Source organism: Dreissena polymorpha, chromosome 16, assembly GCF_020536995.1.
Source record: "Dreissena polymorpha isolate Duluth1 chromosome 16, UMN_Dpol_1.0, whole genome shotgun sequence".
Lineage (NCBI taxonomy): Eukaryota > Metazoa > Mollusca > Bivalvia > Myida > Dreissenidae > Dreissena > Dreissena polymorpha.
In genome coordinates this window covers 12,136,576-12,157,223 of record NC_068370.1, presented here as the reverse complement: position 1 = coordinate 12,157,223, position 20,648 = coordinate 12,136,576, and the positions used below count along the sequence as shown (strand labels likewise).

The 20,648-nt window shown below is 35.4% G+C and overlaps 2 protein-coding genes across 5 annotated transcripts in view; both read left to right on the top strand.

The window, feature by feature from the left end:
- Nucleotides 1-11,891, top strand: part of LOC127862122 (VWFA and cache domain-containing protein 1-like) — a 68,831-nt gene extending 56,940 nt beyond the window's left edge. Inside the window, exons 21-25 of the mRNA XM_052401108.1 lie at nt 368-483; nt 4,205-4,321; nt 4,713-4,885; nt 5,193-5,420; nt 6,376-11,891. Coding sequence (XP_052257068.1) covers nt 368-483; nt 4,205-4,321; nt 4,713-4,885; nt 5,193-5,420; nt 6,376-6,788 — 1,047 coding nt within the window. The 3' untranslated portion in view covers nt 6,789-11,891. The remainder of the gene's footprint in view (nt 1-367; nt 484-4,204; nt 4,322-4,712; nt 4,886-5,192; nt 5,421-6,375) is intronic.
- Nucleotides 11,892-16,844: 4,953 nt separating this feature from the next.
- Nucleotides 16,845-20,648, top strand: part of LOC127861374 (protein phosphatase 1 regulatory subunit 42-like) — a 40,531-nt gene continuing 36,727 nt past the window's right edge. For all 4 annotated transcript variants that reach the window (XM_052399773.1, XM_052399775.1, XM_052399776.1 and 1 more), the window contains exons 1-2: nt 16,845-16,937; nt 20,111-20,254. In XM_052399773.1, coding sequence (XP_052255733.1) covers nt 20,120-20,254 — 135 coding nt within the window. In that variant the 5' untranslated portion in view covers nt 16,845-16,937; nt 20,111-20,119. The remainder of the gene's footprint in view (nt 16,938-20,110; nt 20,255-20,648) is intronic.

Here is a 20,648-nt window from a genome sequence, read left to right as displayed (position 1 = left end):
TTCGGAGAAAATCCGAGGTATTGTCATAGCCAGCATGTCGTGTCATGTCTGTCGTCGTGTCCGCCGTCCGCGTCGTGTTAAAACCTTAACATTTTGTTAAGGTTTTGAACATTGGCTCTAAGATCAAAGTGCTTCCACCTACAACTTTGAAACTTCATATGTAGCTGCACCTTGATGAGTTCTACACGCCACCCCCATATTTGGGTCACTAGGTCAAAGGTCAAGGTCACTGTGACCTCTATAAAAAAATCAAATAAATTCTGACAAGCTTTCATTTCTTTAAAACTGCACCCGCACCCGAGAGTGGCACCCGTTATGAGGTGCTCTTGTTTAGATTAAATATTGCAACTAAAATTCTTGCTGGCAGGTTGACCGATTGTGTTTGAACTGTAACCGGATGGGTCAGGCTGAGTGTGAGTGTCCCTGTGAGTGTCATCTGGCCATGGACTTCTGTAATGGGGACCTGCTCAAAACGGACGACATGTGAGTTACATAGTAGTATATAACCTGGAACTGAGCATATGTGAGCTGTATATGAATGTACTGGTGTTATCAAGTGATTATGATAATTTTGGAAAATAACAAGAAATAAAGAATGGAGACATGCCAAAAATATTATGCAAATAGATCTGTGATTTATCTATCTTGCTTCATCAGTTGTAATATAATATTTTGTTGAGAATGTAGTCAGGCTATGTTCATCATAATGCAGGTAACCAAACTTCTTGAGCAAATTTTTTCTCTCAATTTGAGTAGCAAAATTACTGGTTTACTTTTAATTATTATATGGTTGAAGACAAGATATTTAGCATTTCTTTTAGCTACATGTACAGTCAATCTTGTGGATGCGACCACTTGTATTAAGCGACCTTTGTCTTATGCGACCATTTTGAAATCCCACGGAGCTTTTTCGCTATGTAATGATATTGTATTAAGCGACTTTTGTCTTACGCGACCAGCGACCGCTGATTTTTGTGTATTTTGATGTTCGAATCTTGAATTAAGCGACCACTAGGAGGTAAAAGTGGTAAATCTATTTATCTTTCAGGAACAAATCCTTGTTAATTGTTTATCTAAGCCGATAAGATGTACTGTTACACCTCTGCTTTGTTTTCACACCAACCATACTGATTATGCTTTTTCTCGTTGACCGGTTCTGACCGGTATTTTTGTAGACTGCGTATCAATTTATTGAGTTGAATAATAGAGGAACGTATTAAGCACAGTCTACAGCTTAAATAGTTAACTATGTGTAAAGTTAAGAGACAACACCGATTTTTCTCGAGTGCAGATAACAGGTGCAGAAACAATGCACTGTACGCAACAAACATTTCCTGAGAAGTGCGGAAAATAAACTATTAATCGGCAACATCTGTCGGAATCCGTACATTACCAATTTGTAATTATGCTAATTAGTAGATATTTGTTAGCCAATCACATTGTTATTTACTTAATAAATTTTCCTATCAGGTCTGTTTGTTTGTTTTCAATTGACGTGTTTTAATTTTTTCAGCTAATTATGTATCATAATCGAGTCAGATTTCCTTAAGCGTACATGCAGAAATTAAAATGTCAAAACGAAAAGTGTTAACGTTGAACGAGAAAATTCGGGTTTTGGAATTGTCAAAGAGTAAAAGTGCACATAAAATCGCTGATGAGTTTGGAGTCGGTAAAACTCAAATTCAGAACATTCTTAAGCGTAAAGCCAAGGTGCTTGAAGACGTGGAAAATAATGTGTCAGGTAAAGAAAATGCGAAAAATATTTCCTTTTCTATGTTGTTTTTGCAAATAAATATGTACACACAATTCATTTATAATAAATGATAATTTGTAATAAGTGAAAAAATAAAACACATTATAAGTAAAATATTGTTTATGTTTTGTGTTTATTTTCATTTTGTTATAAAAGTAAGCATTCTTCCAGAATGGCCTTTTTTTATTTAAAGACCATTTTTTTAAGAGACCGCTTTTGATTACTCCCTTGAGTGGTCTCTTAATACAAGATTGACTGTACATTTTATTTGAATAAAGGGATAAATACATGGATAAATAGACATCATATGAATTTAATAAAAATGTGTCATGAGCATTAAATTATCTCAACATGCAAGCCTATATTTCAATTATGGTCTTTAAACATATAAATGATATTAGCTCCATCAGCATGCTCATGGTGAGCTTTTGTGATCGCCTTTTGTCTGTGGTCTGTAGTGCGTCGTGCGTAGTCAGCAATTGCCTTGTTAGCACTCTAAAAGTCACATTTAATGTAATTTGGTCAGAACATTTGTTTTAATGATATCTTAGATTAGTTTGAAAATTGTTTTGGTCTTTTGAAAAACATGGCTGCCAGGGGAGGAGGACTTTCCTTATACAGCTATTGTAAAACGTTGTTAACACTTTTGGTCTTTTGAAAAACATGGCTGCCAGGGGAGGAGGACTTTCCTTATACAGCTATTGTAAAACGTTGTTAACACTTTTTAAGTCACATTTATAGCCCATTCTTCATGAAACTTGGTCCGAACATTTGTTCTAATGATATCTTGGATGAGTTCAAAAATGGTTCCAGTATGTTGAAAAAAATTGCTGCCAGGGGGAGGGGCATTTATCCTTATATGGCTAAAGTAAACTCTTGTTAACTATCTAGAAATCTAATTTATGGTCTAATCTTTATGAAACTTGGTCAGAAAATGTGTTCTAACAAATAGCTGGGCTGATTTAAGAAATTGTTATGATTTGTCAAAATATATTGTGGCATGGGCGGACATTTTTGCTTATATGCCTATTGTAAAACCTTATTAGCTTTATAGAAGTCTGATTTTTAGTCCAATCTTCATGAAACTTACTTAGTTAGAACATTTGTTCTTACAATATCTGGGTTGAGTGAAAAATGGGTTCCGTCCATTGAAAAACATGTCTTGTCATTTTTCCTTACATGGCTATAGTTAAACCTTGTTAACTCTCTATCAGATATTTTGGCCAAGTTTGAAAATGGTTTCAGAAACATTTTTTTGCTGAAAGCAGTTCAGTTCCCTGAAGTCTCCGGTGAGTGACCCTGGGCCTCAAGCATTGTTGTATCCTCTAGCCTTCTTGTATCATAGAGGTCTTTATTGAGGATGTAATGTGAATGCTTATTGTGCAGTGTTCTAGAAAAACTGTTCTTAATGCATTTGAGTGAAGTGTTGTCCCAGATTAGCTTGTGCAGTCTGCACTGGCTACTCTGGGACGACGCTGTCCACTTTATGGAATTTCCTCTTAAAGGTAGTCTCTTCTTGATGGAAATCAAGTTTAGGTAGACAGATTTGTTCCTAATTAGCCTGTATGGAATGCACAGGCTAATCTATAGGCCTGTTCAGACTGCACAGGCTTATCAGGGAATAATCTACATGCGCGTCCCGCGTCTATGACGCGCAAATATCGAAATAGACGCATAGTTTTGAAATATGTGCGTCCACTCTGACGCATTGTTGAAACTAATCCGTTAACGGATAGGCAAATCACGATAAGTACAAACCATCTTGGGTATGAGTCAAAAGTGCAGTAATGAACGCTGAGTTTAAACGAATGAGGCTTGAAGACTTCAACAAGTCTTTTGATTGACTCTAGTCGAGCCGCTGCTGTAATACTAATCAATTAGAATCGACCTTTTAAATAGAGAGTGTTCTGATATTTTCTAGAGTCTCTGGATGAAGGCCTGCTTTTACATTTTGTAACTTAGTCATAAATAATACAGAAATAATGCCTCCAAAATAAGATGTTGAAGCTTGATCCAAAACAAACAACTCTAAACTAACGGTAGGTCAACGGCTCGCAATTCGGACGTTAACAAAAATATTATCAGGTTCGCAATTTGGATGTTAACAATAATATTATCATTGACTTGAATCAAGTTGAAATGTTGTAATAGGTTACATTCATGTAACAAACCCTGAATTTGTTTTTTGGTTTCAAAATTCACTGTTTTTGAGATTATTAAAAGTTTAATGCAAAAAATAGTTATTGAGCTAGTGTCATTTTCTTCGCTACTTGGTATCTTTCAAAATGTGTGACCCATTCTTTTTCAAGGTGGACTCAATAATTTTGGCCTGGGACTCATGGGTAGTAAATTCTAGATTATTCCCTGGCTTATCTTGGACAGCACTTTATGCACATGCTTTTAGCCCAGTTTTCCTAAAACAAGTCTCTATTGCTTGTTGGCCATGTACAGGAACCCCAGCTGCCCGCGGTACCCTGAAAAAGATGAGATACCTGCCCTGTCAGAGGATGTTACTGCCGGACTTGGCCAGTGTATCACCATCAACTGTGACTCCAAAACTAACCAGATGTACGCATAGTTCCACATCGCATTTTAAAGTATCATTATTCTATGAATTGTTCGCATTGTATTTGAAAAAATACACACTCAACTGTTTTGTTATATGTGCAGGATAAAAGTTAATAGGTAGATATTTTCACATCATGGGCGAATGACCCCGAATTAAACCATATTGAAATCAGTAGCAGTTTAAGAATAGTTCTGTGTCATAGATGGGAGTTATTCCATAAATTTGAAAATACTGTAGACAATGTCCTAAGTTCAAGATTGACATCTTGTTTTGTATTCTTTACATATTTACTTTATTGGGGTCATATTTAGAGAATGCATAAACAATGCTAATGAGTAAGTGTAAAAATGGTACAATGCGTGTTTATTAGCCCTGTTTGTGTGTTTGCAGGGATTGTGTGGGTGTACTTGGCTGTGAGTGGTGCCAGGCTAAGTTTGAAGATGCCTACACCTCAGATGGCTCTGAATTGCGCAATCCCCTGCCACGCCCCTTCTGTGCCAGCCAGGCCACATGCTTTGGAGGTATTGTGGGTGCCGCCACGCCTTATGGGGACAGAGTTGTGTGTAAGTCAACCAGTCTGTTGTTGGTCAGTGTGAATACATGTTTATAACAGATACAAGAAATTGACCAGCTGATTTTTTTGCTGACAAATTAAATTTACTAATGATTTAAAAATTACTTAAACAGTTTACTGTTCAGATTTTGCATACATTAAAATTATATTAAAGCAATTCTTAAAGCAATCATAGCATGTTGAAAATATTTGGTACTAGTTCCCAAGTGAAAATTCTATGGCTTTTTATGGCCACAAAATTAAGATTACCCATGAGGTTATTGTAATAAGGCATAAACATAGAGAATCTGTTACAGTTGCTGAGGAGATGGATGAGTCCCTGGAAACCAAGAGTGCCCCTGTGGGTCCTGTGGCAGGTGGCATTATGGGATGCTTCCTGATGCTTGCGCTTGGCATCTACTGCTACCGACACCGTGTGCACCGCAACCAGCTACAGTACATCTCCACTATCCCGGAGAACCAGAACAGGCACTCACAGTTCTATGAGACTGAGGACCTGGATCTCCCAGACGAGAATGGAGATGGTAAGGGCTGAAACAGAGGCAGATTTTTATGCCCCCAGATCGAATGATCGGGGTATATTGTTTTTGGCCTGTCTGTCTGTCTGTCATTACGTCATTCTGTCACCAAAACTTTAACCTTACATTAAAGTTTTGCAATAACTTTTGAAATATTGAACATAGCAACTTGATATTTGGCATGCAAGTGTATCTCATGGAGCTGCACATTTTGAGTGGTGAAAGATCAAGGTCATCCTTCAAGGTCAAAGGTAAAAAAAAAGCGGCACATTAGGGAGCATTGTGTTTCTGACAAACACATCTCTTGTTCATGATAGCCTCTCTCTGGGAAAATGGGGTTTAATGCATGTGCATAAAGTTTCATCCCAAATAAGCCTGTGCAGTCCACACAGGCTAATCAGGGATGACACTCTCTGCCTTAACTGATTTTTCTTTAAGAAGAGACTTCCTTTAAATAAAAAATATCTTAAAAGTGGAAATTGTTCCTGATTAGCCTGTGTAGACTGCACAGGCTGATCTTGGATGACACTTGACGCTCATGCATTTAGCCCCTTTGTTCATAAGAAGAGCTTATAGCCATGCTGGTATGGCCTAAACCTATGTTTGAGCTTTTATTTTCGAGCTAGTGTCTAGAATGGTGATGATTATGCCTAAACTGATCATTCACTTTCAGGCGACATTCTAGTGAATGGTTGCTTTGGATTTGTTTTGATTTGTTTGTTTTTTATTAAAATCAAATGTTTATTTTCATATTCAGCCTGAGAAATGAAGCAAGTAAAGTCATCTTGGCTTGAGCAAGTCCTTAGCTTATTAAGTTGTTTTTTTCTTCCAGTTGTTAGTTGTTAAAAACGAGACCTTAGTGTTGTGATAGAAACAATTCACTACGTACTCATTGTGGATGTTATCATTACATTTAACAGTGAACACAATGTATTATAACACATGTTTAATATACATCCAGGTCATACCAACTTTGTTCTGGCAACATTTGAGAACCCCGCCAGTATATCACCTTACCGTGTGAACACCTCCTACCGGCGCCCGGCGGGTGGTGACAGTGACCATGGTTACAGCACCATGACTCCACATGACGACAGCGAGCATGCAAGCCTGCCCTGTCTGGAGCCCCTCATTGTTGGCAAGGACAGATACAAGCCCGGGGTGCACACGCCTTCCAAGATGCCCACTATTCCCCCGCCCCCGAGTGTTGCCAGTAGGCGGAGTCGCAGCCCGACTCCGCCCCAAACCAGACTGTCAGTGTATCAGCCAATCATAGAGCAGACTGACCCTTCCCAGACTGTAATAGACACGCCTCCCCAGGCACCCCATTGCTTTCAAGCCAATGTTCAAGTGCACATGGTAGACTCTCACTGAGGGTAATGGGGAAGTGGGCAGTACTGAAGAACATGTGATGTCAGTGTACATAGCTTTGCTTTATAATGCAATATTTTACATGGTTATGTAAAGGTGGTTGTGTGCTGGACAGGAGACCAGGGTCTGATATTTGTCTTTGTTTATGTCTTAATGTTTTGTTATTGAATGAAAGTTGCGGCACATCCGTGATTCAGGATAATTCTGCACTTTTCAAGATGACAACAAGAGAAGCTAACATTCTGTTTCAAGCTTTAAAAAAATCCTTTCTGTTCAATTTGCTAGTTGTACATTAGAAACCAACATCAGGATAGTGTTGGAATAGCTTTCAAGGAAGCCTCTAGAAATTTGCAAAGATTTTAAGTTTATTTACTGAGGTCTGAATGTGACTGCAGTTCAAGATATTTGTTTTTGTTATGTGATAAGTTGTGAGGTGATGTGCAGTGGATATTTTTGTTTTGTTCAGGGAACGTTTAAACACATTCTGGACATTGAGTTATTGTATGTATTTGTTTAATGATACGGTGTTGGCAATATTCTGGCATTTTATTATCTCTTTGAAGGGTACGCTTTGTTTGATTACTTGTAGTATTTTTAATGAATGCTTTTATAATTCAGTTTGTGTTTGCGCTGGGCTCTTGGAAAACAGGGTTCATTGCATATTAATAAAGTATTGTACCCGATACGCCTCTGCAGTCCTCACAGGCTAATCAGGGACCACACTTCTGCTTTTATGGAATTTTTCATTTAAAGGAAATCTCTTGTAAATGAAATCCATTCTAGGAAGAAAGTGTTGTCCCAGTTTAACATGTGCTGACTACAAATCTGGAACAAAATTGTACTCATATGCATTAAGCTGTGTTTTCCAGACCCGCTCATATATGTTTGTGTTATTGGTGTGTATCGCACAAATCTGAAAATCTTGATTTTTTTTTCAATGCAACCAAACACATTGAATATAAAATTAAACAATGATTTTTTGACAAAAATTATGACATGTTGCAATTGTTTATTATTATGAATGTCAACTAAACTCAGGAATGCTAAAGTTAAGTACCAAAACATTTCATTTTGTACTTTTGCATGATCATTAAGTTATTATCATTTAGATATTAAAATTTTGTCACACAAAATATACATTATATTTTTTTGTTAAGCTGAAACACAACTTTGACAATATAAGGCTTCAATAACTATTTTTACTGAATCAAGTAATACTTCAGTTATATTTATTTCAGATTTAAAAAAAGATTTGCTTACATTCAAGAGTTCAGCATGAAACGTTCTATCAGAAATGTAGAATCTTAGAATTTCAACCTTGAAATGAGCTGCTTGTTTGAGAAAATTGAGTTGGTATTTTTTATTTTTGAGACTTGAACTTTTTTTTAAAGAAGCCCAGGTTTTTTATAGATCATTTATGCATCAAAGACTATGACAAGATATTAGTTTCGCCTTCGGTTTTTACAACCTGATTACCTCATTTATGATGTTGTTGTTGTCTCTTTGATTTGTTGTTTGAGTACAGTATGTCTGATTGTGGTGTTAAGAATATCCTGCACTTAAACCAGGTTTTTGATTTTGTTTGTGAATGAAGATTTGTTCATGTTTTGTCTCACTTAAACAAATATGTGAAAATTCATTTCAAGGCTATGTATCCTTATTAAAGGCTGTATGGTGACGTATAATCTATAAATGTGTTATGTTTGCCCGATGTTTTATATTTACTTTGGACATAAGCAATGTTTTGAAGTTTTATAATAATGCATATTATATGAAGATTTTTTGCTGGCTTTTTCAGTGAATAATCTTGATGTATAGATAAGTAAGACTGGTAAAGTTTTTAGTTGTTGGGGTGTGGGTTAAAATGTAATGTTACAGTTAACATACGTTTCATATTTTTATGTTAAAATCTTAGTCAATCTTTATGAACTTAACACAAATGATTCTCCAACTTCTTCTATCAAAACATTGTGCATTTCATCTACTAGATGCGAAAAACTGCATGAAGTTTTAAATATTTGATTGAAAAAAATAATAATGGCCAACAGGTGGCCCTGTTAAAATTTATTTTTTGCATGTAATTTAGATATTCAACAATTGATAAAAATAAACATATAAGTCAGAAATGTTATGCTATCTCTCTGGTCCAAAACTTGAATTATTTTATTTTGGCAAATAATGTGCATTATTTCATCAAACTACATACATTTAACAATTTGGACCCTCAAGTTGAAACTTCTTTTCTTCATCTACCATCTCTAATATATGTTCTTTATTTGAAAAATAAAAAAAATCTAACTTATATACAGTTTTAACATTTAATGTGTGTATACAAAAGTTGACAGCCTTGTTAATGTAAGTTGATTTATTTACAGTATTTTGATGCCAGTATGAACAAAATGGATGCTTTTAGAATTATTATGCTCTTCTTTCTGTGGGAAGGGTTTTTTAATAGATTTAATTGATTTGACATAGAAAGACATCTATTTACATGTAGTATCTTTAGTGAATTGCAAGATAAGGTTTGTTGTCCCCTACCGGTAAAACCGGATGGGACTTATGGTTTGCGTTCCGTGTGTCAGTCTGTCCGTCACACTTTTCTGGATCCTGCGATAACTTAAAAAGTTCTTCATATTTTTTCATGAAACATGAAACATGGACAGATGGCAATATGGAGATTATGCACGTCAATTCATTTTGTTCCTACGTCAAAAATTGTGGTTGCTATGGCAACAAATAAAAAAAAAAAAAATTTTTTTTACTGAAAATGGTGGAGTTTCACCGGTAGGGGACCATATTTCTTGGCAATCTCCTATTTTGAATAAAATAACCTAGAAGCCTAATACATATGAGTAGCGCTGTAAGAAAACGAGGCTTAATCCATGTGGGTAAAGTATAATCCAAGATTCTGCTGTGCTGTCGGCACAAGCTTATATGTTACGACACTTTAGACGGTATTTTTGTTTAGGAAAGTTATTCTTTAAGGAAAAAATTGCATGAAAGCAGAAAGTGTTGTCACTGATTAGCGGACAGCAGAAAGTGTTGTCACTGATTAGCGAACAGTACAGGCTAATCTGGAATTATATTTTGCACACATGTATCAAGCCCATTTTCCCCAGAGACTTGCTCATATAAAATATAAATGTTGGTGCATTACTGTATATACTGTACATATATTATGAAAAAAATTATGTAAAAGTTTCTACACTGTTTGATCAATTCAATAGTTTATAAAAGTGCATGTTTATGGATGCTTATAGATGATACATGTATTACTGTTTTCTCTGGAATCTATGTTGAACTTGACACCAAACCTTGAAAAAGTGCGCAGATCTTTTTTATTTTTTAAATATTGACAGAAACTTATGATTTCAATCAGATAAATGATGACTTTATTTATAATTTATCACAAATTGTCAGAAACTGTGTCATTTTCGGGATCACCTTAATCATTTTTCTTCAGTTAATTCAAAGAATTCACAATTACCACAAATTGTCACGTATAGAGCACAGTTTTTTACCTTCAAATTAAAATGTTTGTGTTTGTTATACATTTGTGCAACGCTATCCTGGCTGCTAAATTGCGAAAAATTCATCTCGTAATTAAAAATTTTATAATCTTCATTTTTGAATACAAAAAATCAGGATATGCGCCAAACATGGGGGCCCGCTATACGTGACAACAAACGGTATGTTTTTAACAAGCTTTTTATCACAATAAATTGTGATAATTTATGCACAATTTTTTTCAAAATTTATATTAAAATTTTAGATATTATGTACAATATTTATATTTTAAAGGTATTTTGTTATGAAAACAATAGTTCTGCTAACATGTTATGAAAAAATAGCTCAGCTAACACAAACATCAGTGTAGGGACATTTTCATGAAATGTTACTTTGTGTGGCTGATCTACATAATTATATTTTGTTGTCTTAGTATTTTTTCAGCAAAGCTGAGCCTTATACATATAGTGCTATATTATCTGCTTATTTTCATAGTCTATGCATTATACATAACTTATCATAACCCTAGCTATAGTTGTGGTAGTAGTAATAACATATTAGGTATGTCTTTGTATATTAGTCAGTTGTAAGGCTAGGGAAATAGTGTGTCTGTGCCAGTTGTTGCAAAGTTTAGTGTTCATAATGATCACATACTTTGAATGCTTTTAAAGTTTCCACAAAGATAATTTTTGTACATAATTAATTATGTGATGTAGTTATACATACCTGTACACTGAATCTGTAACCTCCCTTACTTATATAATTATTTTATTTATGAAGTATATTAATGCACTTTCTTTATTATTCTGTGAACATTTGTCATATTTAAATCTCTTAACATAGGGATTTGCTTACACATTATATTTTAATGTGTTAATTGTTTAGCAAACTCAATTGTATAAAAATATTAAACTTTTATATGATCTATCATCTTTTATATGTTTTTTTATTTATTTGCGTTTATATGTAAATAATGTAAATACAGTGTCATTTTATCTTAAATGATTTTTATATGAATAGTAATGTCATGTTTGTTTACATAGCACATTTTTATGTGCAAACATGTGAGCAGATCTAATGTTTGTATCATTCTGACGTCATGTATAAAACAAAGGGGGCATATCAAAAGTGTTTTAAATCAAGTAAGACATAATAATTTATTGAAACAAGTGTGTTTTTTTTAGTTTTCTTGAGTAAATTCTGTATTACATAATCAGATTAACAGATATATGAATGGAATAGAATGTATATCAACAGATACATATTTACTCACTACATCATTATTGATCACTTTCCTATTTGCTTCACATGCTGTAATATTCATTCTCTTGACATATGAAGAAGTTTATATTAAGATTTCTGGTTGCAATTGTTGAAATAATGTTGATATGTCTCCTTATAAATTGTGTCAACTTGATGTTAAAAATAAAGTTCAAGATTTCTTGGACTAGGTGAATAACTATTTAAAAAAACATATAAAAACTCTCATGGAAAAAGTAATAGTTAAAATAAGTTAGTTGGAAAGGTAAGAAATAGTACATAAAACATAATTATAATACAAATCATGTTGACTGGTTTAAATAAAGTGAAAAAACTTGAGTGTGGCTTGCTTGTTCATCTGCTTATAAGCACTTATGACCATCTTCCCCTGAAGAAGCAATTGCTTTAATGTTGCTGTGAAAGACCATAATGTGTAGTTGATCGTAAAGAAGTGATTAAGGGCTGCATCAATTTTGTCCCCATTGTCTGTTTTTCCTATAAACACATGTAATATATAGTTACCTGCAGCTTTTTTCAGGTTCTCCAATTACCGGGTAAATCTCGTTCAAACAAAATCACAGTTATGACCATTATTTGTAGATGAGCGTATAGAAAGGAAAACAATATGTTTTTCCACTAAAGAATAATTATATCATCCCAAAGTTTTGTGTTTTTAGCTCGTCGTTTTCGGATAAAACCCGAGGTATTGTCATAACCAGCTCGTCGTGTCCTCTGACGTCCGCCGATCGTGCTAAAACCTAAACATTGGCTCTAAAATCAAAGTGCTTCCACCTACAACTTTGAAACTTAATATGTAGATGCACCTTGATGAGTTCTATACGCCACACCCATTTTGGGCTTGCTAGTTCAAAGGTCAAGGTCACGTTGAAAAAAATTCTGACATGCTTTCATTTATTCAAAACTGCACCCGTAGCCGAGCGTGGCACCCTTTATGCGGTGCTCTTGTTTAACGTCTCTTTCAAAGTTTCAACTACTGGGCATATATCTCTTAAATTTTCACAGTCAAATGACCTTTATGTGAAGGTGAATCATGATAAACAAGAAAGAAATGTTTGCTGCGACACGTTTTGGCAGAATTTTTGCCCATTATCTGTTTGTCCACTATGGAATATTAAATAATTATGAATATTCCCAAATATTTAATAACTGTGCTGATCGTGTTCAAACTTTTGCGATTGCATGACCTTTGTGTGTAGATTGGTTGTAAAGAAAGGAATTTGATTGGTGAGTTTTGGCAGAAATATGGTCGTTGGTAAGTTTTTCCACCAAGAATGCTGAATGGTGAATGCTACCTTAGGCCCTGCTAAGAACAGATAAGTTCCTTGAGGTCTTAGGTGAGTGCTTTATCACTACTGTTAATCACGCACGCCACCTCTTTTTTTAAAGATGCATTAATAAATGAGACAATGCAACTTCCGAGTTGGCGCTCAGGCCCGGTTGTTTTGAAATTTCATGGATAATTTGACAGGGTGATTAGGTTTTATATGTTTTTATGTCCCCCACCACTATAGCGGGGACATATTGTTTTTGCCCTGTCTGTTGGTTTGTTGTTTTGTGTGTTTGTTTGCTCCAACTTCAACATTTTGCCATAACTTTTGCAATATTGAAGATAGCAACTTCATATTTGGCATGCATGTGTATCTCATGGAGCTGCACATTTTGAGTGGTGAAAGGTCAAAGGTCAAATATATAGCTTCAAAGCAGCGCAGAAGGGGACATAGTGTTTCTGACAAACACATATCTAGTTCAACATAGTTCGCTTTATTTTTATACGCCCGTATAAAATACGGGACGTATTATGTGAAACCCCTTGGCGGCGGGCGGGCGGGCGGGCGGCGGGCGGAAGGCATCACTTTGTCCGGACTCTAATTCAAATTGTATTCATCCGATCTTCACCAAACTTGGTCAGCAGTTGCATCTAGTTGATATCTAGGCCAAGTTCGAATATGGGTCATGCCGGGTCAAAAACTAGGTCATAGGGTCAATAAGTGCATTTTCAAAGGGGCCACTTTGTCCGGACTCTATTTCAAATTGTATTCATCCGATCTTCACCAAACTTGGTCAGCAGTTGTATCTAGTTGATATCTAGGCCAAGTTCGAATATGGGTCATGCCGGGTCAAAAACTAGGTCATAGGGTCAATAAGTGCATTTTCAAAGGGGCCACTTTGTCCGGACTCTATTTCAAATTGTATTCATCCGATCTTCACCAAACTTGGTCAGCAGTTGCATCTAGTTGATATATAGGCCAAGTTCGAATATGGGTCATGCCGGGTCAAAAACTAGGTCATAGGGTCAATTAGTGCATTTTCAACGGCGCCACTTTGTCCGGACTCTAATTCAAATTGTATTCATCCGATCTTCACCAAATTTGGTCAGAAGTTGTGTCTAGATGATATGTAGGTCAAGTTCAAATATGGGTCATGCCGGGTCAAAAACTAGGTCACGAGGTTACTTAGTGCATTTCAAGCATTTAGCATGGTGTCCGCTCTCTAATTGAAGTAGTTTTCATCTGATCTTCACCTAATTTGGTCAGAAGTTGTGTCTAGATGATATGTAGGTCAAGTTCGAACATGGGTCATGCCGGGTCAAAAACGAGGTCACATAGTGCATTTCAAGCATTAAGCATGTTGTCCGCTCTTTAATTGAAGTAGTTTTCATCTGATCTTCACCAAATTTAGTCAGATGTTACATCTAAGTGATATCTAGGTCAAGTTCAAATATGGGTCATGCCGGGTCAATAACTAGGTCTTGAGGACACTTTCAAGCATTGAGCATGGTGTCCAAAACCTTCGAACGGGCGTATCTTGTGACAGTTTGGCACTCTTGTTTAAACTTACAATGTAGTGCGATTCAGCGAAGATGGCGCTAATGATAGGAGGTGGCGCCAATGCAGGATGTATCAGTTAACAGTCGTATCGCAATGACATTATCACATGCCGTACATTTGATAGATGCATGTAATGTTATTTGTTATATTTACTTTATTTTTTAACGTACATACGAAGGCCCTAATCTTTACATAACATACATAGTAAAACTACTTTTTTCTAATTAAAAACGCACGCGACTCAAATGTGCTGAAGTAGTAAACTTACAAAAAATAATGTAAGTACTGTAAATTCATCTAATAATGTACAGAAACATACAATCATAGCCCATTTGGAAAGGTGAAGACATTTCAACATAAGTTGTGGTATGGTAGAATTCGTTAAAGCAAATTGATGTATTTTGCCTGTATGACGAGCACATTCCCAGCCAATTAAATCGCTCATAACATAAAACGATTGCTTTTAACATGTACAAGTTAATACATGCACAAAATATGGGCTTCTAGCCGATCTAATATATAAATTTGGAGCCAATGCCTAGGAGGTGGCGCCAATGCAATTTATCGCTATTTTAAAGTGACATATTTTATGTAATTGTTTATATTATGTTTACAGGACTTTAATTTAGTTTTGTAAGTTGACTACTTCAGCACATTTGAGTCGCATGCGTTTTTAATTAGAAAAAGTAGTTTTATAATAATATCTTGATGCATTTAAACGTTCGTCTTTGTAACATAAGAACATTTAACATGCATAATACAAAAACGTTAACTTAAAAAGACCGAGCTATCTTCAATTTTTGGAGTTGATAGTGGGCAAAAACATATATGAGCCTAATTAAGATTCGTTGGCCATGGTCATTTAGTAAAGTAAGCATTTAGATTAAGGGGCACAAATCATCGTTTCAAGAAGAAGTATTATCTTATATTTATTTCGTGAATTATCATACTGTACTCAAAAATTGCTGTCGATGAGCTAGTTTGATAATGATGAGAATTTAGTTATTGTTTTTATTGAGTAGATCTACTACAAATATTTGGTGCATGTATATCTATATCGTACAATATGTTTTATTCATGTTGGTGACTTCTTAATTGAGTTGATAACTTATATATTTAAAAAACCACATCTTATTTATTATATAATGTGTTTATATTCTGTATGTATGTACGTTGCAAAATAAAGTAAATATAACAAATAACATCTATGTATAAAATGTACGTCATGTGATGATGTCACTGAAATACGTCATGTGATGATGTCACTGAAATACGACGGTTAGGCTTATTGATACATCCTGCATTTGCGCCACCTCCTATAATTAGCGCAATGTCCTAAGCATTGGCTCCATCTCTTTTGGAAAAAAGCAAAAGTATCTACCGGTATTACGTCGGCAAGTAGGCCTAGCCAATATTTGTGTGCATGCAGCATTTAATATATGTTGTACCAAAGCGTTTGATGTCGTAAGCGATTTAATTGGGTAGAAATGTGTTCGTCACACAGGAAAAACTCGTTGAAATGCTTTTTAAATTCCAACTTGCCACAACTTATGAAGGTTCTCACGTTTTTAAATGGGTTGAGAATGTATGTTTCTGTACATTTTTGGATGAATTTACCTTCGCTTAATCGCACTACATATATTTCCGATTTTAACAATAATGCGATATATGATTAAAAAAAATATATAAAACCTAATCACCCTGTAAAATTATTCATGAAATTTCAAAATATTCGGGCCTGAGCGGCACCTCGGAATTTGCATTGGCTCATTTATTAATGCATCTCAAAAAGGGGTGGCGCCCGTGATTAACGACCGTGTCATTTCTATGGAAGAAATTTCAACTGAAACAAGTAATGGATCTTTGTCACTTTATTTTCTGTAGAATATATCATCGAGTGCCCTATTTTGACGCCATAATCAGCCGGTTGAAGTTTTATTGCTCTAACAAGTGATATAGGTCATTAATATTTATTTCATTACACAGAATACATTTACCGTTTATTTACACAATTTAATATGGCATTTCTAGTAAAGGTAGAACATATATTGCTATTTCTAGTAAGACCAGAACCATACTTTTATTTTGTTCACTGAAATCATATAATAAATCTTGAGTAATGCGTACAGCATAAATGATGTGATAAAAAGTTTCCTGCGGCTACTTTTCATTGTGTCTAGCACGGGTTATATTCACGGGTAAGCAGAAGCATAGAACCGTTTGTTTTCATTAGCAACCGAACACGTGCGTGAGCGTATTTAGCATAAAATAAACCGCGTTTTATTTACTTCATTGATTAAGGAAATAGTATTGTCTTATCCTTTTAATACCATGCTTTTTAATGTGTTTATTTATGCGAATTAATTTACTTCTCATATTGACCTTTTTTGAAAAAGAAATTATATTTCAAACTTGAGAACTATTTATATTGTGCCTACACTTCCGGTTGTGTTGTTCGGTTAAAGGGTACATTAAAAAATGACAAGTGATTAAATTAAACGCTGAAATATTGCAGACCGAAAGCAGTAGTTTGAAGGTAAAACGTGTCATGCGAACTGCTCGTTTTATTTAGAACTAGATTATGGTACCACATGAGTCATGCTACACCGACACGTAGAGTATTGAACATAAAACAAACATCATTAACTGTCAACAATCATCTGAACAAAAGTAATTTTGTAATGAAGTAATGTTAAATATGATGTTTACATGTGGACAGTTTGGCTGAAAGTTCAAGTGCATGGTACTTGTAAGGTTTTTAAAAGTAGTTCTATCTCATGTCAAACTTATTGTATCTTGGTTTTAACAAACTACGAATTCCCACCACATATGTTTAATGACTGTTCTGAGGTTTCAGACGGTTGTTGTTTTTTGGGGGGCAATTTTGCATTTACCCACCAAGCAAGCTTACATAGAACATATGTCTTATCACAATCTTGTGTGTCTTATTATTGGACAATATCTATTCAAACAATTATTGCCCATCAAACATTTGGTCAATATCCATTATATCGTTTCAGCAAGCATGCCTTCTATATCTGTCCTAATGTTGAGTATTCAGATCAATTGTTGTGGATGCCTTTATATCCAGCTTTTGTAGTTAATGAACTCTAATTGTGACATATGCATACTTACAAGACACACAGCCAAAATCATTCCTTTAACAAGCTTACATTTTTTCTAAGAAGTTTAAACAATGTTTAATTAAATGATTATCCCTTATTCTCATAGTATCGGCCCTCCTCATAGTATTGTGACTTTAACGTAAAACCTTCAAGAAGTGCTGGAAAGTAAATGTAATTTCAATTTTTAAAAGTTGTAATTTATTTGATGGTTATCCATCGATCCAAGACGATCATTCTCATGATTTCCAGTGTTCATTGAAAAGTAGGTCATGTTTATTCCAGGGTGATGTTCTGATTTTTAGCTCAGCTGTTTTCGGAGAAAACCCGAGGTATTGTCATAGCCAGCTTGTCGTTTCTTTCCGCCGTCCGCCGTTCGCCATGCTAAAACCATAACATTGGTTCTAAAATCAAAGTGTTTCCACCTACAACTTTGAAACTTCAGATGTAGATGCACCTTGATGAGTTCTACATGCCACACCCATTTTTTGGGTCACTAGTTCAAAGGTCAAGGTCACTGTGAAAAAAAATAATAATCTGACAACCTTTCAAATATTCAAAACTGCACTGGCAGCTGAGCGTTGGCACCAGTTGTGCGGTGCTCTTGTTAAATTATGTAGCACACAATTATGTTAGTTTGTTGATGGATTACTACAAGCTTTATCTTAAGCACATGCGCATAGAAACAAATCTTAGCAACCAATCAGAAGGGCCAATATTATGAGAACCATTGAAAATGATACAAATTACTACAGAGAGCAAAGTGTAGCTTATTTTTTGTCAAAACAATTCCAAATTTAAATGAAGTTTTCATTGTTATGCCCAAGAATACACATTTAACTATATTTTAACATATAGCAAATGCGTGTTTTGTATTGGTTCACTGCTAAAATTCGTATGTATTCATTAAGAGGGCGGATACTACGAATAGACATGCTACTTATTACAAGAATGGATGCATTTATTTGTAAATATAAACAATGTTCTCAACATATTAATGAGTATTGATCTCAATTATAGTTTTGGTGTTTGTGCCATGACCAATAATCATCTAGGGAAATATTTAGGATTCAGCTAAAGGTACAATGTCAGTGTTTTGTTTTTCATTAAAAATCGGGTCCAGTAACCGGACCCATTCCGATTACCTGGGTATACTCCTAGGGAGGTCCATGGTAAATTATTATGCCCCCCTTCGAAGAAGAGGGGGTATATTGTTTTGCCCATGTCGGTCCGTCGGTCCACCAGATGGTTTGCGGATGATAACTCAAGAACACTTAGGCCTAGGATCATGAAACTTCATAGGTACACTGATCATGACTGGCAGATGACCCCTATTGATTTTCAGGTCACTAGATCAAAGGTCAAGGTCACAGGGACTCGAAACAGTTAAATGGTTTCCGGATGATAACTCAAGAATGCTTACGCCTATGATCATGAAACAGGTATATTGATCATGACTGGCAGATGTCCCCACTTGATTTTCAGGTCACTAGATTGAAGGTCAATTTCACAGTGACACAAAATAGTACAATGGTTTCCGGATGATAACTCAAGAATGCTTACACCTAGGGTCATGAAACTTCATAGGTACATTGATCATGACTGGCAGATGACCCCTATTCATTTTCAGGTCACTAGGTCAAAGGTCAAGGTCACAGTGACTCCAAACAGTTAAATTGTTTCCTGATGATAACTCAAGAATAATTAGGCCTAGGATCATGAAACTTCATAGGTACATTGATCATGACTGGCAGATGACCCCTATTGATTTTCAGGTCACTAGGTCAAAGGTCAAGGTCACAGTGACAAAAAACGTATTCACACAATGGCTGCCACTGCAACTGACAGCCCATATTGGGGCATGCATGTGTTACAAACAGCCCTTGTATATCAAAGGAAATCCCTGTATTTGAGGACAAATGCATGTTCAAGTGGGGGTGTATGTCACGGTCTGAACTTGGTCAGGTTAGGGGAGAAGTTGTGTGGAGGTCTGGTAAGCTCAGTCGGGAGATCACTCGCCCTGTTAGCAAGGTGTCCCGGGTTTGAGTCCCGGACTGGCCACACAATTTTCTCACCCTGTGACACTACTACACTTTATTTCTTAATCTTTTAATTAAGGTTTTAAGTATAGTCATCTTATTTGCCTTTAAAAACGTATTTTAGCTTTTAAAAGATTTCAACATTAGTTTAACATAATTAAGTTTGCCTTGACTAATTCAGATGGGCTGCAAAATGGCCAAAAAGGAGGTCACCGCTGCCTTATTTTTAAACCTAGATATAAAATTGTCAAATGTATAGATATATGTATATTTTTAATTGTCCATTTTATAAGTCATTATGTGGAGGAGAAGATATCAAACTTTTAAATGTTTGGAAATCCAATTTAACCTGTTCTAAGTTCATGGTGGGAACCATTAGCAGAAAGATATTGCTCCTTTGTCCAATTATCTAAATATGATTTTGATGCTGATGTCCATAAAACATGCTTTCTGGCTTGGTATGCTTATCATGTAATCACTGAATTTCATGACAATCAATTTTGAAGATCAGAAAGCAATTGTAAATGTTGATAAATGTATTTCTGCAGCTCTACAAAATGGTGAAGCTGACTATAGACCTTATTGCTCGTGGCACCTCAGGGTATACAAAGAAAAAACGAGATGAAACCATGCATCAATATCTGAAGAGGCTAACACATCTCTACCTGGAGAACAAACAGATTGATGAAGTGGTATATGATGTATACAATTATAGTTAAGACTTGTAACAATATGAGCCGCGCTCTGAGAAAACTGGGCTTAATGCATGTGCGTAAAGTGTTGTTCCAGATTAGCCTGTGCAGTCCACACAGGCTAATCAGGGGGTGACACTTTCCACTTTTATGACATTTTTTGTTCAAAATAAAGTCTCTTCTTAGCAAAAATCCAATTAAGGCGGAAAGTGTCGTCCCTGATTAGACTGTGCGGACTCAACAGGCTAATCTGGGACGTCACTTTATGAACATGCATTAAGCCCAATTTTCTCAGAATAAGACACATATACATGTGTGTATTCATTAAGAAACACATTATTACACACACTCTAAAAGATGGTGGGTATTATGGGAAAAACTTTATCCGGCCAGT